Here is a 17,484-nt window from a genome sequence, read left to right on the forward strand (position 1 = left end):
ATCAAGGTACAAACAGCGCACCAATATAAAAACTGTGAAAACACACTTACTCTGCGAAGTATTGAGTTGCGTTGCTGACACATTGCCAAGCCTTATCTCCTTGTTTGGTTTCCTGATCCCTGATTTCCTGTTTCTCGTCTTTGATTCTGTTGAGTCTATGATGGCCTGTTTGTGCCTCGCTTGACCTATTACCTGTTTCACTGTTTTACGATTTTGCCTACCATTCTGGATTGTTTACCTGTCTTCACTTGTATTAATAAACACGTCTTCTGCACTTATGTACGTCCATCTCCCAACCATATCTGACAGAATAATTTGCTCTCCCTGACAAAGAGAACGCACATTCACCTGTTCATACATCATGTTCAGGAACAAACTAATGTTAATGGCACTAAAATAGCCACCATCAAATGGTGCTGTTGGAGTCTTGTTCTCAGACTCGACTCAGATCAGCATACATGTCAACCTTTGGTCAATCAAACCTGTATAACCAACCTCCAAAATCCGTATTTCCCTTATAAAATCCTTATAAGATGCAAATTAAAATAATTTACCTAAAATTTGAATGATAATTAACAATGATATATCCAAGTTACTTTTTATTCAATATTAATAACAATAAACCTTCAGAATGAATACAAAGCTCCAATGTTTGACAAAAACACAAAGTCTCACTCTAATGTTCTGAATTGTACTCCATGACAGCTTTTTTAGCAGTCTGCACCAATACCTCACTAGGCTGCATGTCACAGCAAGTGTCTGTGTTGATCTTGCCGGAGTGCCCATTCAGAATCTTTTCAGTCGCTAGTGAAAGTCGCTCAGGTGGAAATACGCGTTTCAAACAAAATGCTACTTCCCGGTTGGCGGGATTCTCGCAATGAGGTGTGCGCATGATCAGAAGTGGAACGAAGTCTCGCTACCACAAGCTAACGCGCGATTTCATAAGACTCTTTACTGGCTGTTTGTGCTTTCTGTGGTGTACAGTACATTTGTAAATGTTATGCGCTCTTTTATCATCGTAGGAATTGATTATAGCTCTAAATAAATATTGAAGTTTTTTTTTAAAGAATCCATATAACTTTATTTGTACGCCCGTATACTACGTTTATTGAATCAAATCCGTATAAAATACGGACATTCCGTATAGGTTGACATGTATGGATCAGTAGTGGACTTGACTCGGACTCAACTCGAAAAATTTTTTTAATGAATTGGATTGACTCGGACTTGAACACTGGGGACTCAAGACTGGACTCAGACTCAAGGTTTAGTGACTTGACTACAACACTGGCTCTAATATAAGGAAATAGAGTAAAAACATTTGCGGTCAGTAAAATGTTATGAGATAATCATCTACCATTTTATTGTCATATAAGATAACAATGCTACACACAAACATAACTGCCAAGCCTAAATAAATAAATAGAAATTCACACGCAAACCATTAAATGCTTAAATGACCAAATAAGACATACATTCACCAGCCACTTTATTAGGAACACCCAGTCACCTGCTGCTTTCTTCAGTTATCTAATCAGCCAGTCCCTTGACAGCAGCACCATGCATCAAATCATGCAGAAAGAAATCAAGAGCTTCAATTAATGTTCACTTCAAACATCAAATTGGGAAAAATTGTGATCTCAAAGTGTGACTTTCTTTCACTGTGGTATGGGTGTTGGTTTGAGCCAGATGGACTGGTTTGAGTATTCCAGAAACTGTTGATCTCCTGGGGTTTTCACACACAACAGTCTCTAGAGTTTACACAGAATGGTGCGAAAAACAAAAAAACACTGAGTGAGTGACAGTTCTGTGAGTGGAAACAAACGCCTTGTTGATAAGAGAGGTCAGAGGAAAATGGCCAAATTGGTTCAAGCGGCCAGGAAGGATATAACAACTCATATAATCACTCTTTACAACTGTGGTGAGCAGAAAAGCATCTCAGCATGCAACAGCAGAAGACCACATTGTGTTCCACTCCTGCAGCCAAGAACAGGAATCTTAGAATCAACAAGTTCCTATTAAAGTGGCCAGAGAGTGTAATTAATCAAATAAAATGGTACATGATTGTTATCAAACTTTCCTTTTTAATTCATGTGCTTTTTATTGTATTTCTTTTTATCAGTCAATATTTGTTACATCATGCATGTTTTGCTAATGTTCCAGTATAATTTTTACTCTTTGTAATGTATACTGTACATTGGTTGGAATGTAGTTTATAGTTGGATTATAAATTCAATCTCATCCAGTTTTACCAATTACACTGATAAACAGAAAGTGCCTTAATCCCTTGCTGCCTCAAAAGTCAGTTTTTTTGTGATGCTTTTTGATAATAACCCCTAACAAGTGTTGCCAGGCAAAACAAACCTTGCCCGGCAGCACTTATTTTATACCTATATGTTGATAATGGTAATATTTCTTAATCATCAGCTGTCAGGTTATAGTTCTATGAAAATCCATGACCTTGACTTTGACATTTCAAAGTCATTCAAGGTCAAAGGTCATGGTGGCAACTGAAAGCCCATATGGGATTTCTTATATGTTGATAATGATAGCCAGATGTTTACCATTAACCATTTGTTAGGGCCAATTTATTCTTAGTTGTATTTTATTGAAATTACCTCCCCCTGCTAGCACTTTTACTTTGACTCATGACCCCACCAGGAACTCTTAAGAGGTAGACAGGAAGTGAGGCCTGCGAGGTGAGCGCATTTGAGTAGAAACGCTAGCCACAGTCGGGAGCGATATAGTTTTTTGACCACGATAACACATTAGAACACACCAGAACATACAAATTAACATAGAAGTTTTTCGTTTACATTTACATTGACACACGCATACACCATTGAATGGGATATTTAAGTTGTTGCATATTTAGAAGGATAGAAGATCCTATTTTCTTTGCAATTTAGTTTAAGTTTGTTGAATGTGCGTCCAAAATCCCCCTGGCCTGGCTTGCGCGGCGGCTTGATGGTTGGTAAGACAAGTTGCTGAAATAAAGTAAAAAAACTTCGTCAAGGATTACGAAAGCATTCTGTATTGGATTAACCACACCAGAGGATAAACCATGCGGATTCAACGCTGTTATCAGGACACCTGCTGCCTTGGAGAAAGCGGCAGACGGTGAAAACTTTCATCGGGTCGTGAATAACGCAATAACCCACCCGAACTCAGACTGTTTTATTTGGACAAGCATAACGTTGACTCTTTGATTGAGTGCTTGATAAACTTCGAGAAAGTTTGATACAGTGTAGTGTGCTTTGACTTGAAATGTTTGAACGCTGAGACTGCAACAATATAGCATTGTGCTCTTTTCTTATTTCCTATTTTGTCACGACAGTGAAGTGCTTGGTTGTAGCGCTTAAATATAGCCTTTGAAGCTCGTGCATCCGAGCGTGAATGAAACAAACCTGTTTATTGAGTGAGGAATAGTTGATTTAATAGCCTACGGTTTAAAAGAAATGTTTAGGCTCAGTGGAACTTTTGATTTGTTTATTTGTTTGAATTGTGTGAATCACGCTGCATTTAAAAGGCCTATTAAACAGGGTCATTCAAGCCTTCAGTTATTAATGGCCACTATGGATGGTACTCAACCTGCTGAAATGGATGAGCATATTAAGGAACTAAAGAACGTCAGAAAAGGCAAATTAGCAACATGTACACGCAAAATGAATGAACTTAAAAGGACAATGCAAGAAAAGGATATTGATGCTGTGAAACAACATTTTGTTATTTTCCAATCACTTTGTGAAGAATTTAAGAATGCTCATGATGCTGTGCAAAATGTATTACCTGAAGAGGAAAAGAAAAAAGACAAAGCTGAATGGTATGAACCTAGGATGGAACCATTTCAAGATTTCCTCGTACTGCACTGTTGTCACATAGGGAAGCATTGCACGCTAAGCATGCACTTGAGCAACAGAGATTGCTTTTAGACTCAAAGATTGAAAACACCCAACTCAAAGCAGAAATTGCAGCATCAGATGCCAAGATAAAGTTCATGGAAAGCTTTGATGTGCAGTCAGGAAGGTCTGAAGATGGCATGAACTCCTACTTAGAAAGCCATAGACCATCTTTATAGACATCAAGACTACAGCAGTCACCTGTGGGGTTTGCTAGAATATCTACAGTTCCTAAAACATCACTGCAAACAATTCTGCAACAGCCTAGACTTGCTAGAGTTGTTACAATCACAAAGCAACCGCAGGTAATCCCAAAGTGTCCAGTCTCAACTCCAAAGCAGTCTGTTACAGCCACAAAGACACCAATCTCTTTAAAGTTCAAGCAGGAGAAGATCCCTCCAAGGGAAAGCGGTCCAAAGCCCATTTATACTGAGTCAAGACCAGACTATGACGGTTTGTCTTCTGTCATGCATAGACAGAATGACATTGTTGATTTACTTGTACTACAACATAAGCAAGCACTATTACCTGTTAGAGAAATACCAGCTTTTCATGGTGATCCATTAAGTTTCAAAACATTCATGCGTGCCTTTGAATACAGCATTGAAGACAAAACAGCAAACAATCAAGATCGCCTGTATTATCTCGAGCAGTATACGACAGGCCAACCCAGAGAACTCATCCGAAGCTGCTTCCATATGGATCCTTCAAGAGGATATCATGAGGCTAAATTACTCCTACAGGAGAACTTTGGAGATGACTTAAAAATTACAATAGCATACATGGATAAAGTCCTGAAGTGGATAAGCATCAAGTCCGATGATGGTAAGGCACTACAGAGCTATGCACTGTATCTTAGAGGCTGCTGCAATACAATGTAAGACCTAAAGATCATGGAAGAGTTAGATCTACCATCCAACATGAAACTGATTATTAATAAATTGCCCTACAAGCTGAAAGAGAAGTGGAGATCCACTGCATGTGATATCTTGGAAAGAACAGGTCACAGAGCCTGTTTCCATAACCTTGTAGTCTTTATGGAAAAGCAGGCCAAGATTCTCCTGGACCCTCTGTTTGGTGACATTCAAGACTTCAACAAGACCAAGACCACAGTAATTTCCAAACAGCTAAACTCACTTAGGAGCAAGGGCAGTAGCTTTGCTACAACAGTAGCAGTGTTGACTGATGATTGCAACATTAGAACATGTTCAAAAGATACCATATTTAAATGTCAAAATATATCTGACTCCTGTGTCGTCTGCACATTCTGTGAAGGCAAACATCACCTAAAGGATTGCCAGAAGTTGAAGACACAGCCACATGTCGCCACAGTAGAGTTTCTGAAAAACAAAGGCTTCTGTTTTGGATGTCTTTTGAGAGGACACATGAGCAAAGATTGCAAAAGGAGGATGACTTGTGAGAAATATCAAGGTAGACACCCCACCATCTTGCATTTAGACAAAGTGAAGCCGATTGAACCAGTAAAACAGAAGGAGACCTCCATCAACAGCGGTCATGTTACCCTCAAAGCTGGTGGAGTAACTGGGGCCGGCAAAGACCGTGCTCTGTCAATTGTGCCAGTGCAAGTAAAAGCCACAAAGGAAAGCAAGTCTGTGCTGACCTACACCTTCCTGGATCCAGGCAGCTCAGGGACGTTCTGTATGGAGAGACTGAGAAGACAGTTGAATGCTAGAGGCTGTAAGACTGAGATTCTCCTACAGACAATGGGGCAGATCAAGACTGTCTCAAGTTATGAGCTTTCTGGACTGGAAGTAGGCAACCTGGAAGGGAACACCTTCGTAAAACTCCCTAAGGTCTACACGCAAGATGCCATCCCAGTGACCAAAGAGAACATTGCTACTCAGAAGGACATCTCAAACTGGCCATACTTGAAAGAAGTCAAGCTGAATGAAATTGACACAGACATTGACCTCCTTATAGGATCGAATGCTCCAAGAGCCCTTGAACCATGGCAGATTATCAATGCCAAAGACAGCGGACCTTATGCAGTCAAGACAGTGTTTGGATGGGTGATCAATGGATCACTCAACTCTTGCACTGCTGAAGAGTTCCCAAGATTGCCGACTTTAACCGCAAACCACATCTCTGTGACAGAGCTGAAGGATCTACTGGTACAGCAGTACAATCATGATTTTCCTGAGAGGAAATTCGACGAAAAGAAAGAGATGTCTGCTGAAGATCACAAGTTCATGCAGAGTGCCAAAAGCTCAGTAATGCTCAAGAACAGACATTACTATATGTCACTTCCACTGCGTGACCGAGACGTGATGATGCCAAACAACCGTGACGTTGCCAAGCAATGAGCCCTGAACCTGATCAGAAAGTTCAAATTAGATCCAACTTATGCTTCGGAATACAGGAACTTTATGACTGACGTCATCCATAAAGGCTATGCTGAGACGGTGCCACAGGACAGGCTTCAGAGGCAAGATGGAAAAGTGTGGTACATCCCACATCATGCAGTGTAACACAAAAGGAAGAAAACCCTTAGAATGGTATTTGATTGTTCATCAACATTCCAACAAGCATCCCTCAATGATAAACTACTTCAAGGACCTGACCTGACAAATCCTCTCCTCACCATCCTGCTAAGGTTCCGCCAAGAACCCATTGCTATGATGGCAGACATAGAGGGGATGTTTCACCAAGTCCGTGTCCATGAGGATGACCGAGACCTGTTGAGATTTCTGTGGTGGCCAGATGGCGACACATCAAAGCACCTCGAGGAGTACCGGATGACGGTCCACCTATTTGGAGCAATATCCTCTCCAACATGTGCCAACTTCGCATTGCACAAGACTGCAGATGACCATGGTCATGGGTATGCTGAAGAGGTGAGCAGGACCATCAAATGTAACTTTTATGTCGATGATTGTCTTAAGTCTGTGGCAACAGAAGACCAGGCCATTACCCTTTGCAAAGACCTCAGAGACCTCTGCTTTCAGGGTGGATTCAAGCTCACCAAGTGGATTTTCAACAGCCGCTCTGTGCTTGCTTCCATTCCTGATGAATACAAAGCAAAGCAGATCGAAGAACTGGACCTGGACAGAGAGAAGCTGCCATTAGAGAGAGCTCTCGGAATTCAATGGAACATCGAAAAGGACACCTTCATATTCCATGTCGCTCTCCAGGACAGACCCCTGACACGTCGGGGGATCCTATCAGTCGTCAGCTCTATTTATGATCCTTTAGGATTCTTGGCACCATTCAGCCTAAAAGCAAAGCAGATCCTCCAAGACCTCTGCAAACTGAAGTGTGGATGGGATGATGGCATATCAGAGACTTGCCTCACTCCTTGGAAAAAATGGCTTGCTGAACTGGAACAACTGTCCAAAGTTAAAATTGACAGATGCGTAAAGCCCAAGAACTTTGGCCAAGTTGAAAAGGCACAGATGCATCACTTTTGTGATGCAAGCGAACATGGCTATGGCAGTGTCAGCTACCTTAGACTGACCAACAGAGCGGGTGAAATCCATGTGACACTTGTTCTGGGGAAATCCAGAGTGACACCATTGAAGCAAATAACTATCCCTAGATTAGAGCTATCCTCAGCAACACTTGCAGCCAAGATGGATCGACTGCTGAGGTCAGAATTGGAATTGGAGTTAGAGCCCTCAGCCTTTTGGACAGACAGTGAATCTGTGCTGAAATACATAAAGAATGAGAACAGAAGATTTAAAACCTATGTGGCCAACAGGATTTCAGACATCCGTGAGCTTTCAGACAAAGACCAGTGGCGGCACATCAGCTCGAAGGAAAATCCGGCTGATGACGTTTCACGTGGTCTGAGTATCGAGGCTTTCCTTAAGTCCAAAAAATGGTTCCAAGGACCAGAGTTTCTTGCTAAACCAGACACCGAATGGCCAAATGCACTAAAGGATTTTCCACCCATCGAGTCAAATGATCCCGAGGTGAAAAAAGAAATGATAGTGAACAGTCTGATTGTAGAAGCAAAGAGCCCACTAAGCAAGCTTATTGAGTATTACTCAAACTGGAATAGACTCAAAAGAGCCGTAGCTTGGATGCTGAAGTTTCGGGCACTCCTGCAAAAACGGAGACTATGTAGAGTCGCTAGAAACACTAAGACTGACTTAAAGTTCAAAGCAAAAGTTGGACTTACTGTAGAAGACCTGCAGGAGGTGGAAGGGTGCATTATTTACTATGAACAAAGAAAAGCCTTCCAGCAGGAAATCAACTCACTCAAGCGAGGACAGTCGTGTGCCAAAACCAGCACACTTTGCAAACTGGACCCAATCTTGGACCAGGGTATCTTGAGAGTAGGAGGTAGGCTCAACAAAATGGCCTTACCAAGTGAATTAAAGAACCCAGTAATTCTGCCAAAGAACTCGCACACCTCTAGACTGATCCTACAGCAAATCCATCTGCAAGTCGGTCACTCAGGATGAGGTCACATGCTAGCCAAGCTGAGAGAACAATTCTGGCTGCCTTGTGCTAATGCCATGGCTAGGAAAATCATCAAAAGGTGCGTCTTCTGCTGAAGATATCAAGCCAAGGTGGAACAGCAGAAGATGGCAGATTTGCCACAGGACCGCATAACTCCAGATGAACCTCCATTCACCCATGTGGGGGTAGATTACTTTGGGCCTATCGAGGTAAAACGGGGCCGGTCGCAGATAAAATGCTATGGAGTTATCTTTACTTGTCTTGTTTGCCGAGTAGTGCACCTTGAAGTGGTGAGCTACCTGAACACGGACTCGTGCATCAATGCTTTGCGCAGATTCATTTGCCGCAGAGGACCAGTGTCAAGCATCAGATCAGATTGTGGCACAAACTTCATTGGTGCAAACAGAGAGTTACAAGAGGCCTTGAAGGAAATTGATCACTCCAAAATCCAACATGCACTACTAAAGGAAGGAGTGAAGTGGTCTCTCAATCCACCCTCTGGAGCACATCATGGAGGAGTGTGGGAAAGGTTAATTCGTCTTGTCAAAAAGATTATTTATTCTGTTCTGAAAGAACAACTCTTGGATGACGAGGCTCTCCAAACAGCACTGTGTGAAGTTGAGGCCATCATGAATGACCGATCCATCACCACAGTGACTAGTGACACAAATGAGTGACACAAACTAGTGACACCATCTTCTCCAGTTGAAATCGAAACCAGTCATGCCACCGGGACTCTTCCAGAAAGGAGACTTGTACTCCCAGCAAAGATGGAGACAAGTGCAATACATATCGGACCTTTTCTAGCGGAGATGGATAAAAGAATACTTACTGCTCATGCAGGAAAAAATCAAATGGAATAGACCCAGGAGAAACCTAACCACCGGAGACCTGGTTGTGATTGTTGACGAAACTGCTCCTAGAAGCTCCTGGCAGCTGGGCATAGTGGTCAAACCTCTGCCTGGATCAAAAGGTCTTGTGCGAAGTGTTTTAGTGAAGACCAAAGTGAACATCCTTGAAAGGCCAGTGAGCAAACTATGCCTACTTATGGAGGCAGAAGATGGAAGCAGACCACCACAGATAACATGAGACTTGCACCATAATAATGTATTTAGATTTATACATAGACTAATGTATTTGGACATTAGATTTAGAACTTTAATTGGCCTCGTTTTGATAATTGTTCCCCAAGATGGCTAACAATTAGGGGCTGGTATGTTAGGGCCAATTTATTCTTAGTTGTATTTTATTGAAATTACCTCCCCCTGCTAGCACTTTTACTTTGACTCATGACCCCACCAGGAACTCTTAAAAGGTAGACAGGAAGTGAGGCCTGCGAGGTGAGCACATTTGAGTAGAAATGCTAGCCACAGTCGGGAGCGATATAGTTTTTTGACCACAATAACACATTAGAACACACCAGAACATACAAATTAACATAGAAGTTTTTCGTTTACATTGACACACACATACACCATTGAACGGGATATTTAAGTTGTTGCATATTTAGAAGGATAGAAGATCCTATTTTCTTTGCAATTTAGTTTAAATTTATTGAATGTGCGTCCGAAATCCCCCTGGCCTGGCTTGCGCGGCAGCTTGATGGATGGTAAGACAAATTGCTGAAATACCATTTTAAAGTTATTGCCCTTTGAAAACGCATGACCTTGAGTTTGACCTTTCAGGGTCACGCAAGGTCAAAGATCATGGTGCCAAATGAAAGGCCACATGGGAGGTCCTATATGCTCATGATAGTAAACAGTCTACCGGCAACCATTTTTGAGTTATAATGGAAAATGTTATTTTGACCAATGATCTTGATCCCCCTGACCTTTAACCCCCAATCGCTATGGAGACTGTCCAAGCTACCCCATCATGCAGCATATGGTTGGAAGAATAATTGAAAGATGCACATTTGGGGTTTGGGTTGAAGTCAAAATGATGAACTTGAAGAAAGTTATCATAAAAAAAAAGATTTTGACCTTTCCGGTGACCTTGACCTAGTTACCCCAAAATTTAATCAGGTAATCTACGGACCATTGCCCACCTTCCCTGAAAATTTGAAGTCAATTGGTGCCACCGTCTAGATGCTAGCTTGTTAACAGACACACAAACAAACAACCCAACCAACCACACTGATTACTATACCTCGCCCCGCTGACTCCGTTGAGGGTGAGGTAATAATCACTAGCCCTAACAGAAGAAACATTGAAGACTCTGTGTCTACACCAGCTTCATCTCTCCAGCCATCATTTTTCCAAAACGACTGATGCACTAGAATAGTGACAGATACAATAAATTGCTCAAATGGAGGCACTCTGTTATCTGGTGCCTTCATTTTGGACTCGATACTTTCCTGTCTCCTGACAGTAGGCACATCCTGTCTCCTGCACCTCATTACTAAAGCCACATACAGTACATTAACCCTTAACCCTTCGAACCCAAATTGAGTCCAAATTCACATCATGGATTCTCAGTTGAATTGCTCACAAAGTGTTCACTGCTGCAAGGTGCATCACATCTCACATGAAACGGCATGACTTTCCCTTTCCAAAAATGTTAGTCACTTGCTTATGCAATGAAGCATTTGCGATAAAAATAACTTTCATCAAATTTAATCATAGTTACAATCTGCATACAACTCTGCATCCATCTCCACACCCATTACTCTTGTTTGAATTACTCATGAATTCATTGATGCATAGATATGGAGCATGTATCACAAGAAAGAGCAGATCCAGAGCTTTGTAATGATGCTTGTCACTTTTATAGAGTATTTGCATATACTGTAATCACAATCACATTATGAAGACTGATCAAACATCTGCAAAGTAATACGGTATCTACTAATTTCTTCAATCATTTTGACATTCCTGATTCTTGTTCGAATAAGTCACGAAGGCCGTATCACTTCAGAATGTACTGCATATCAAAATAAACAGCAGAATGTACACTTTTCGATAACTCTTGTAGTTTTTGTGAGTGATAAGGCATTATCGAGTAATCCGGCCTTGAATTCAACAATAATATTTATATCTGTTAAGTACTGAACACATTTTTTTTTTTTTACATTTCTAAGTCATGAAAATTTTCACAGGGCAGTATGGTGGTGTAGTGGTTAGCACTGTCGCCTCACAGCAAGAAGGTCCGGGTTCGAGCCCCGTGGCCGGCGAGGGCCTTTCTGTGCGGAGTTTGCATGTTCTCCCCGTGTCCGCGTGGGTTTCCTTCGGGTGCTCCGGTTTCCCCCACAGTCCAAAGACATGCAGGTTAGGTTAACTGGTGACTCTAAATTGACCGTAGGTGTGAATGGTTGTCTGTGTCTATGTGTCAGCCCTGTGATGACCTGGCGACTTGTCCAGGGTGTACCCCTCCTTTCGCCCGTAGTCAGCTGGGATAGGCTCCAGCTTGCCTGCAACCCTGTAGGACAGGATAAAGCAGCTAGAGATAATGAGATGAGATGAAAAATTTCACCATCATGGTTCTTATATTGCCAGATTCCAGATAATCTCCCCTACACAATTATGAAAATATATCTATACTACCAGCATTTTATGGTGAAATATATGTACAATTAACATAACGATTTCATAAGATGCAATCTTTTTTTTTTCCCTTGATATAAAGTATATTATTCTACCCACATTCACTGGATATGAGCAATCGCACACTCTGATTGGCTGCTCTACTACTAGGATATTAACTCATATACTGTACTGTGAGTAGAGAAAAACAAAATGGCAGAACGCATCAAGCCAGATATATCACTTTGTTTTGAAGTATTTATAAGAAACAAAAATAGCTCAAAGAATATAGTTCCCCCCAATATCTCCTGTTCCATACTCCAGTCCAGTTGGTGGCAGTAATGCACCTTTAATTTGGTTTGCCAACCACCAAAAAAAAACTTCAAGAAGAAGGAGAAGAAAATGGCGGAGCATGTTGCTGAACCAACTGAGGATGAAATAAAAACTCTACTCGAAAACAAAACCCCAGAAAATATATATAAAAAAAGGCAACAAAATATGGAATAAAAGTATTTCATGGTAAGAGCATATCTTTTTTTTTATTTTTCAATAATTATTATTATAGCAGGGCGGCATGGTGGTGTAGTGGTTAGCGCTGTCGCCTCACAGCAAGAAGGTCCTGGGTTCGAGTCCCGTGGCCGGCGAGGGCCTTTCTGTGCGGAGTTTGCATGTTCTCCCCGTGTCCGCGTGGGTTTCCTCCGGGTGCTCCGGTTTCCCCCACAGTCCAAAGACATGCAGGTTAGGTTAACTGGTGACTCTAAATTGACCGTAGGTGTGAATGTGAGTGTGAATGGTTGTCTGTGTGTCTATGTGTCGGCCCTGTGATGACCTGGCGACTTGTCCAGGGTGTACCCCGCCTTTCGCCCGTAGTCAGCTGGGATAGGCTCCAGCTTGCCTGCGACACTGTAGGACAGGATAAAGTGGCTAGAGATAATGAGATGAGATTATTATAGCATTTTTCACAAATTGCTACTGTCATTTTGCCGGTTTGTTTATATTCTAAGCAGAAATTATTTTGTCAGACGTTTTGTATAAAGTTTTTATTTATCGAATTTGCAAAAAATAAAAATGCTCTGTTTCTCAAAATCCAGTGAATGTGGATAGAATAAAACAGTTATTCCACTCAATCTCCTCACACATAGCTTATAGCCAACTCGATGCTATGCGGCTCATCGGCTATCAGCTCATGTACAACTCAATTTCGTGAAATAACTGTTAAATATAAGAAATGTGCAAGTATCATTATCAAATGATGGAACATTTGGATAGTCTAGACCAGGGGTTTTCAAAGTGTGGGAGAGTCAGCCCCCCCTCAGAGAGCAAATAAACAACAGCCCCCCCCCCCCCCCCCCCAATTTTTGTTGTTGCTTTACTTAATGTTCCATTCGTATTTAAAAAAAATGGTTGTTGTACACATTTTTTATTTTTTTCTTTTACACATTTTAAACATCTGTGCTTTTTTAAAACCTCTCTTTTTACACATTTTAAACATCTGTGCTTTTTTAAAACATCTTTTTTTTACACATTTTAAACATCTGTGCTTTAAAAAAAAAAACATCTTGTTTTACACATTTTAAACATCTCATAGCATCGTTAGCTAGCACCTCTTGGCAGACAACACACTGTGGCAGTGGAGCATCTTCAGATCCAGTCCATGAAAATCCAAACTTTAAATAATCGTGGTCATACTTCCTTCTTTTTTTTGCTTGGCCCAGACTCTGTCTCCTCACTCACTGTAGCTTTAGGTACTAAAAATCGATCCATTTTGTCTCTGGCAAAGGCTAGCTGAAGTTCGCTAAATGTCTGCAATAGTAACTTATTCTGGTTTATTTTTCCTCACGTTGCGCCCCCCCTAGGGGAGGCGTACCCCACACTTCGAAAAGCCCTGGTCTAGACTATTCTGGGCAACAAAAAAAAAAAAAAAGATAAATGCATGGCTAGCCTTTATAATGACAAAGATAAGAGCTAGTGAAATTACCTTGAAAATAAATTTGGTTTCATCAGGTTAAATCATGACTCCTGTTTCTCTTAATACAAAGGGATGATGATGCATGTGACAAATCAGAGACAATACTAATAAAAGTGAACTTTCTTTCTCGATCAGGTTCTTTACAGCTACATTATAACCTCGGGAATCTGCTCGAACCCTTCACTGTCAATCTGGACCAGCGCAACTTAGCCAACGGACAGCCACACAGCGTCAACATCACAAGAATAGAACGAGAAATCCACGTCCAGGTGAGATTTCTGTTTTTTCATACCTGTACAGTATTTTTGTATTTGCTCTTGCACACACAGTACAGAGTAGTTGTATAACATCTCTGTTGCTTGCTTAGTTTGTATTTTACATTTTCACAATGGTAATTATAAATGGGTAAATTTCCTTCATGTTCCACAAGACCAAGCTGGATCTTATTTACAACTCATTAGCAAGGATCATTAAAGCTGTGTGGCTTGCAGAGAGTTTGAAGCCTCAGGGAAGCTTTTCATTGTGACTCATCTTTCTGAGTCAGTCATTAGTTCCCTCTAATAAAAATGAATAAGCTCAACACTATTCAGAATTGTCAATTTATCCTATGACACCGCCATATCAAGCTCTTTGTTAGCGAGATCCATCGAGATGATTGATTTGATCATTCATTTGTGGAGTCACCACTTTATCCTGGTTGCCATGAATCCAGAGTCTATCTAAGGAACCGTTGGGCTCAAGGAAAGATTGACCTAATACTAATAATAATACTAATAATAATACTAATAATAATAATGCACATATGTGTATGTTTATGCATGTGTGTTATAGCTGGACCACTATCCTTTGGTCAGCTACACCCTGCCTGAAACCTCCGACACTCAGTTCAACTTGGTCAAAACCCTCTTCCTAGGAAAAGTCTTAGGTAAGTGCATTTTCCAGCATTTAAGAACAACATTCTGTCACAGGATTGTCCTCCAGGAACTCTATTATTTCCCAGAATCCTCTACCAATTACCAAACCTTCATTTCTACCAACTCACTCAAGTTCAAAACATTGACTACAACTAATCACATTGACCTGAAGCTCATTGACTACGTTTACATGCACATCCAAATCGAGCTGCTGTCGGTAATCGAGCTGAAGGTCCCAGCAGGGTGCCAGAGAAATCCAATCCTACATGCACACAATGAAATCGGGCTATTGTGTGAGGTGCATTGTGCACCTGAGCCACAGGTGGCGCAACACGCCCCATCGTGTTGGTACACTTCCGGTTGTCGTCATGAAGAAGAGCTATTCAAGAGTGTAAACAAAGTTATCAGTTCCGTGTTCTCCATTGCGCGTTTTTCTCCCGTCCATGAATTTTAATATATTCAACTCCTTAAGCTGAATGAGCATGAACTCTGTCTCCTCACTGCTCCAGAAGTGCACGTTTCTGCTTGCCTGTGGCAGTGGGGGCGTGGTCAAGCGCCGGTCTGTGACAGGAGGGCGGAGCCAGGGAAGGTGAGTGGCAGAATCACTTCACCTGACGGTAATTAACGTGTTTGTGTGTCTTCCCAGTAACCGCGCCCTATTTAAGGAGGCAGAGGGAGAGCAGAGGGGAGAGCTCATCCCGGGACTAGAACACAGCGTGCGCGCGCGCGTGTGTGTTTCTCTCTCAAGAATAAAAGTAGGCTGTTAAACTGAAAAGTCTGACAATAAAAAGCCTATTAGTACCAGAAGCTTTGTCCTGCCGTCCTCTGTGCTCCACCCACACTTCAGAGAGCTCTACATCCACATTTTCTCTTCTTCGTTTGTTCCTCCTATCCTCTTCTGCTGCTCACTACTACTGTTGTCATGCCGACCGAGGCTGTTGTGTTTCCCGCTTGTGGTCTCGTCACTTCTGGAAGTAGCTCGACAACTAGCTCGATAGGGTATACATGCACAAAGTAGCTCGGCAGAAATCGCATAAACTAGGTCGTGTAGCTCGATTCCGAGAAATCAAGTTCGGTTCAATTTCAGCCGAATTAAGGTGTATGCATGGCATTTTGAACTTCGATTTCAGTCGAGCAACGGCAGAAATTCGATTCTCTCTATGTGCATGTAAACGTAGTGAGTTACTAATCACCTCTTCAGCCCAAATACCTCTTTAATCATTTTAAAGCTTACTTAAAAGGTTCCTGAGTTGTCCAATATGAAGCTTGGCTAATCCTTAGTAACTGCCTGGTCAGGATCATGGTGGTTTAATTTAATTTATGCTAGTAGTTTGTTTATAATTTGGGAAATCGAGCCAACTAAATTTGTTGGAAATTTCAACAAACAGTCCTATGCATATCTTTAGTTGAGACCAGTCATGAGGTGGAGTGATGTAGATGAGGTTGAAGAACTGTCAGTCAAGACTCACACATCATGCAGACAGGCCTGGTATTTCTACCTCTGGATTTTTCCAAGTGTTCATATTCAGGTCTACATAGTAAGATTCTGTTTACTGGAAGCAAGGTCATATCCCTAGATTACCTGGAAGGCTTTTATTCTCAATCTCAAATGAATCCCAAAAGTACACCATGCACTCCATTTGTGACTCTCTTTCTGTTTCCTGCAGAAACCGGTCCCATCGACCCAGTGCTGGTAGAGAAGTATAACACTCCTGGCTTTGTAGGCTGCCTGTCCCGAGTGCAGTTTAACAGCATCGCTCCTCTAAAGGCAGCTATTCATTCACGGCCCGCTGTTTCCGTCTCGCATCAGGGCAAATTGGTTGAGTCTAACTGCGGCTCGTCCCCGCTTACTGTCTCGCCGATGTCCACTAACACTGACTCCTGGCACTTGAATGCAGGTACAAAAACAAACAAAAAAACATTGGCTGTGATTTATAGGCTGAAGTGTGTGCAAGCAAACACTTCATAATCCATACACATTCAGTTGAATTTAAGGGTTTGGAGCCACCCCTGCTTAAGATGTTAAGTGTTCCCAAATTTTGGCTTTACACTCTAGTTGGATTGTGAAGATTGAAGTGTTATTAACACACAGGATGGTTCCTGTAGGTCCTGATTTCCCATTCAATGAGGAGAGAGTTGTACCAGACGGGGTGAACAGGAATTCAGCAGTAATTGGTGGTAAGAAGTTTCCAGACTCTATCGCTTAAGGCTATTTGAGCTTCTCATACTGTATCTGCATAATTTCTCACTCATTTCTCTTCAGCAGTATTATTTAAAATATCTGAGAAGGTCTTCATAGTCTCTCTTCTTGATTCAGGCACCATTGCTGTGGTGATCTTCACCATCTTGTGCATTCTGGTGTTCCTGATTCGCTACATGTTCCGCCACAAGGGAACGTACCACACCAATGAGTCCAAAGGAGAAGAACGGTTTGAATCAGCTGATACAGCCATCATTAGCGCTGAGCCCAATTTCACAGAGACTATCGAAGAAAACAAGAAGGAGTGGTTCATCTAAAACATCTCTGATGAAGGACATACAAACTATTTGAGACTGTCACTGAGGATCGGGAACAAGCGAAACCCCTTCCTTTGCAACTCTTTTTATTTGTTCTCCTTTCTTTTACTTGCACCCTTCCTTTCTCTGTGTGTTCCTTTGTTCCTCTTTCTCTGTCTATCTCTGTCTGCCAGTGGACCATCAAGGCAGCTTCGGTGAGTGTTTTGAGGGTTCATGGTTCTCTTCAATTCTGGAAGCTC

At 41.7% G+C, this 17,484-nt stretch overlaps 1 protein-coding gene across 1 annotated transcript in view; it reads left to right on the forward strand.

Annotated features, from left to right (window-relative positions):
• Positions 1–17,245, forward strand: part of LOC132867590 (contactin-associated protein-like 2) — a 230,874-nt gene extending 213,629 nt beyond the window's left edge. The window contains exons 20-24 of the mRNA XM_060900576.1: positions 13,950–14,083; positions 14,646–14,739; positions 16,396–16,626; positions 16,835–16,906; positions 17,046–17,245. Of these exons, the coding sequence (XP_060756559.1) occupies positions 13,950–14,083; positions 14,646–14,739; positions 16,396–16,626; positions 16,835–16,906; positions 17,046–17,245 (731 nt within the window). The remainder of the gene's footprint in view (positions 1–13,949; positions 14,084–14,645; positions 14,740–16,395; positions 16,627–16,834; positions 16,907–17,045) is intronic.
• Positions 17,246–17,484: the final 239 nt, after the last annotated feature.

Source organism: Neoarius graeffei, chromosome 19 (genome assembly GCF_027579695.1).
Source record: "Neoarius graeffei isolate fNeoGra1 chromosome 19, fNeoGra1.pri, whole genome shotgun sequence".
NCBI lineage: Eukaryota > Metazoa > Chordata > Actinopteri > Siluriformes > Ariidae > Neoarius > Neoarius graeffei.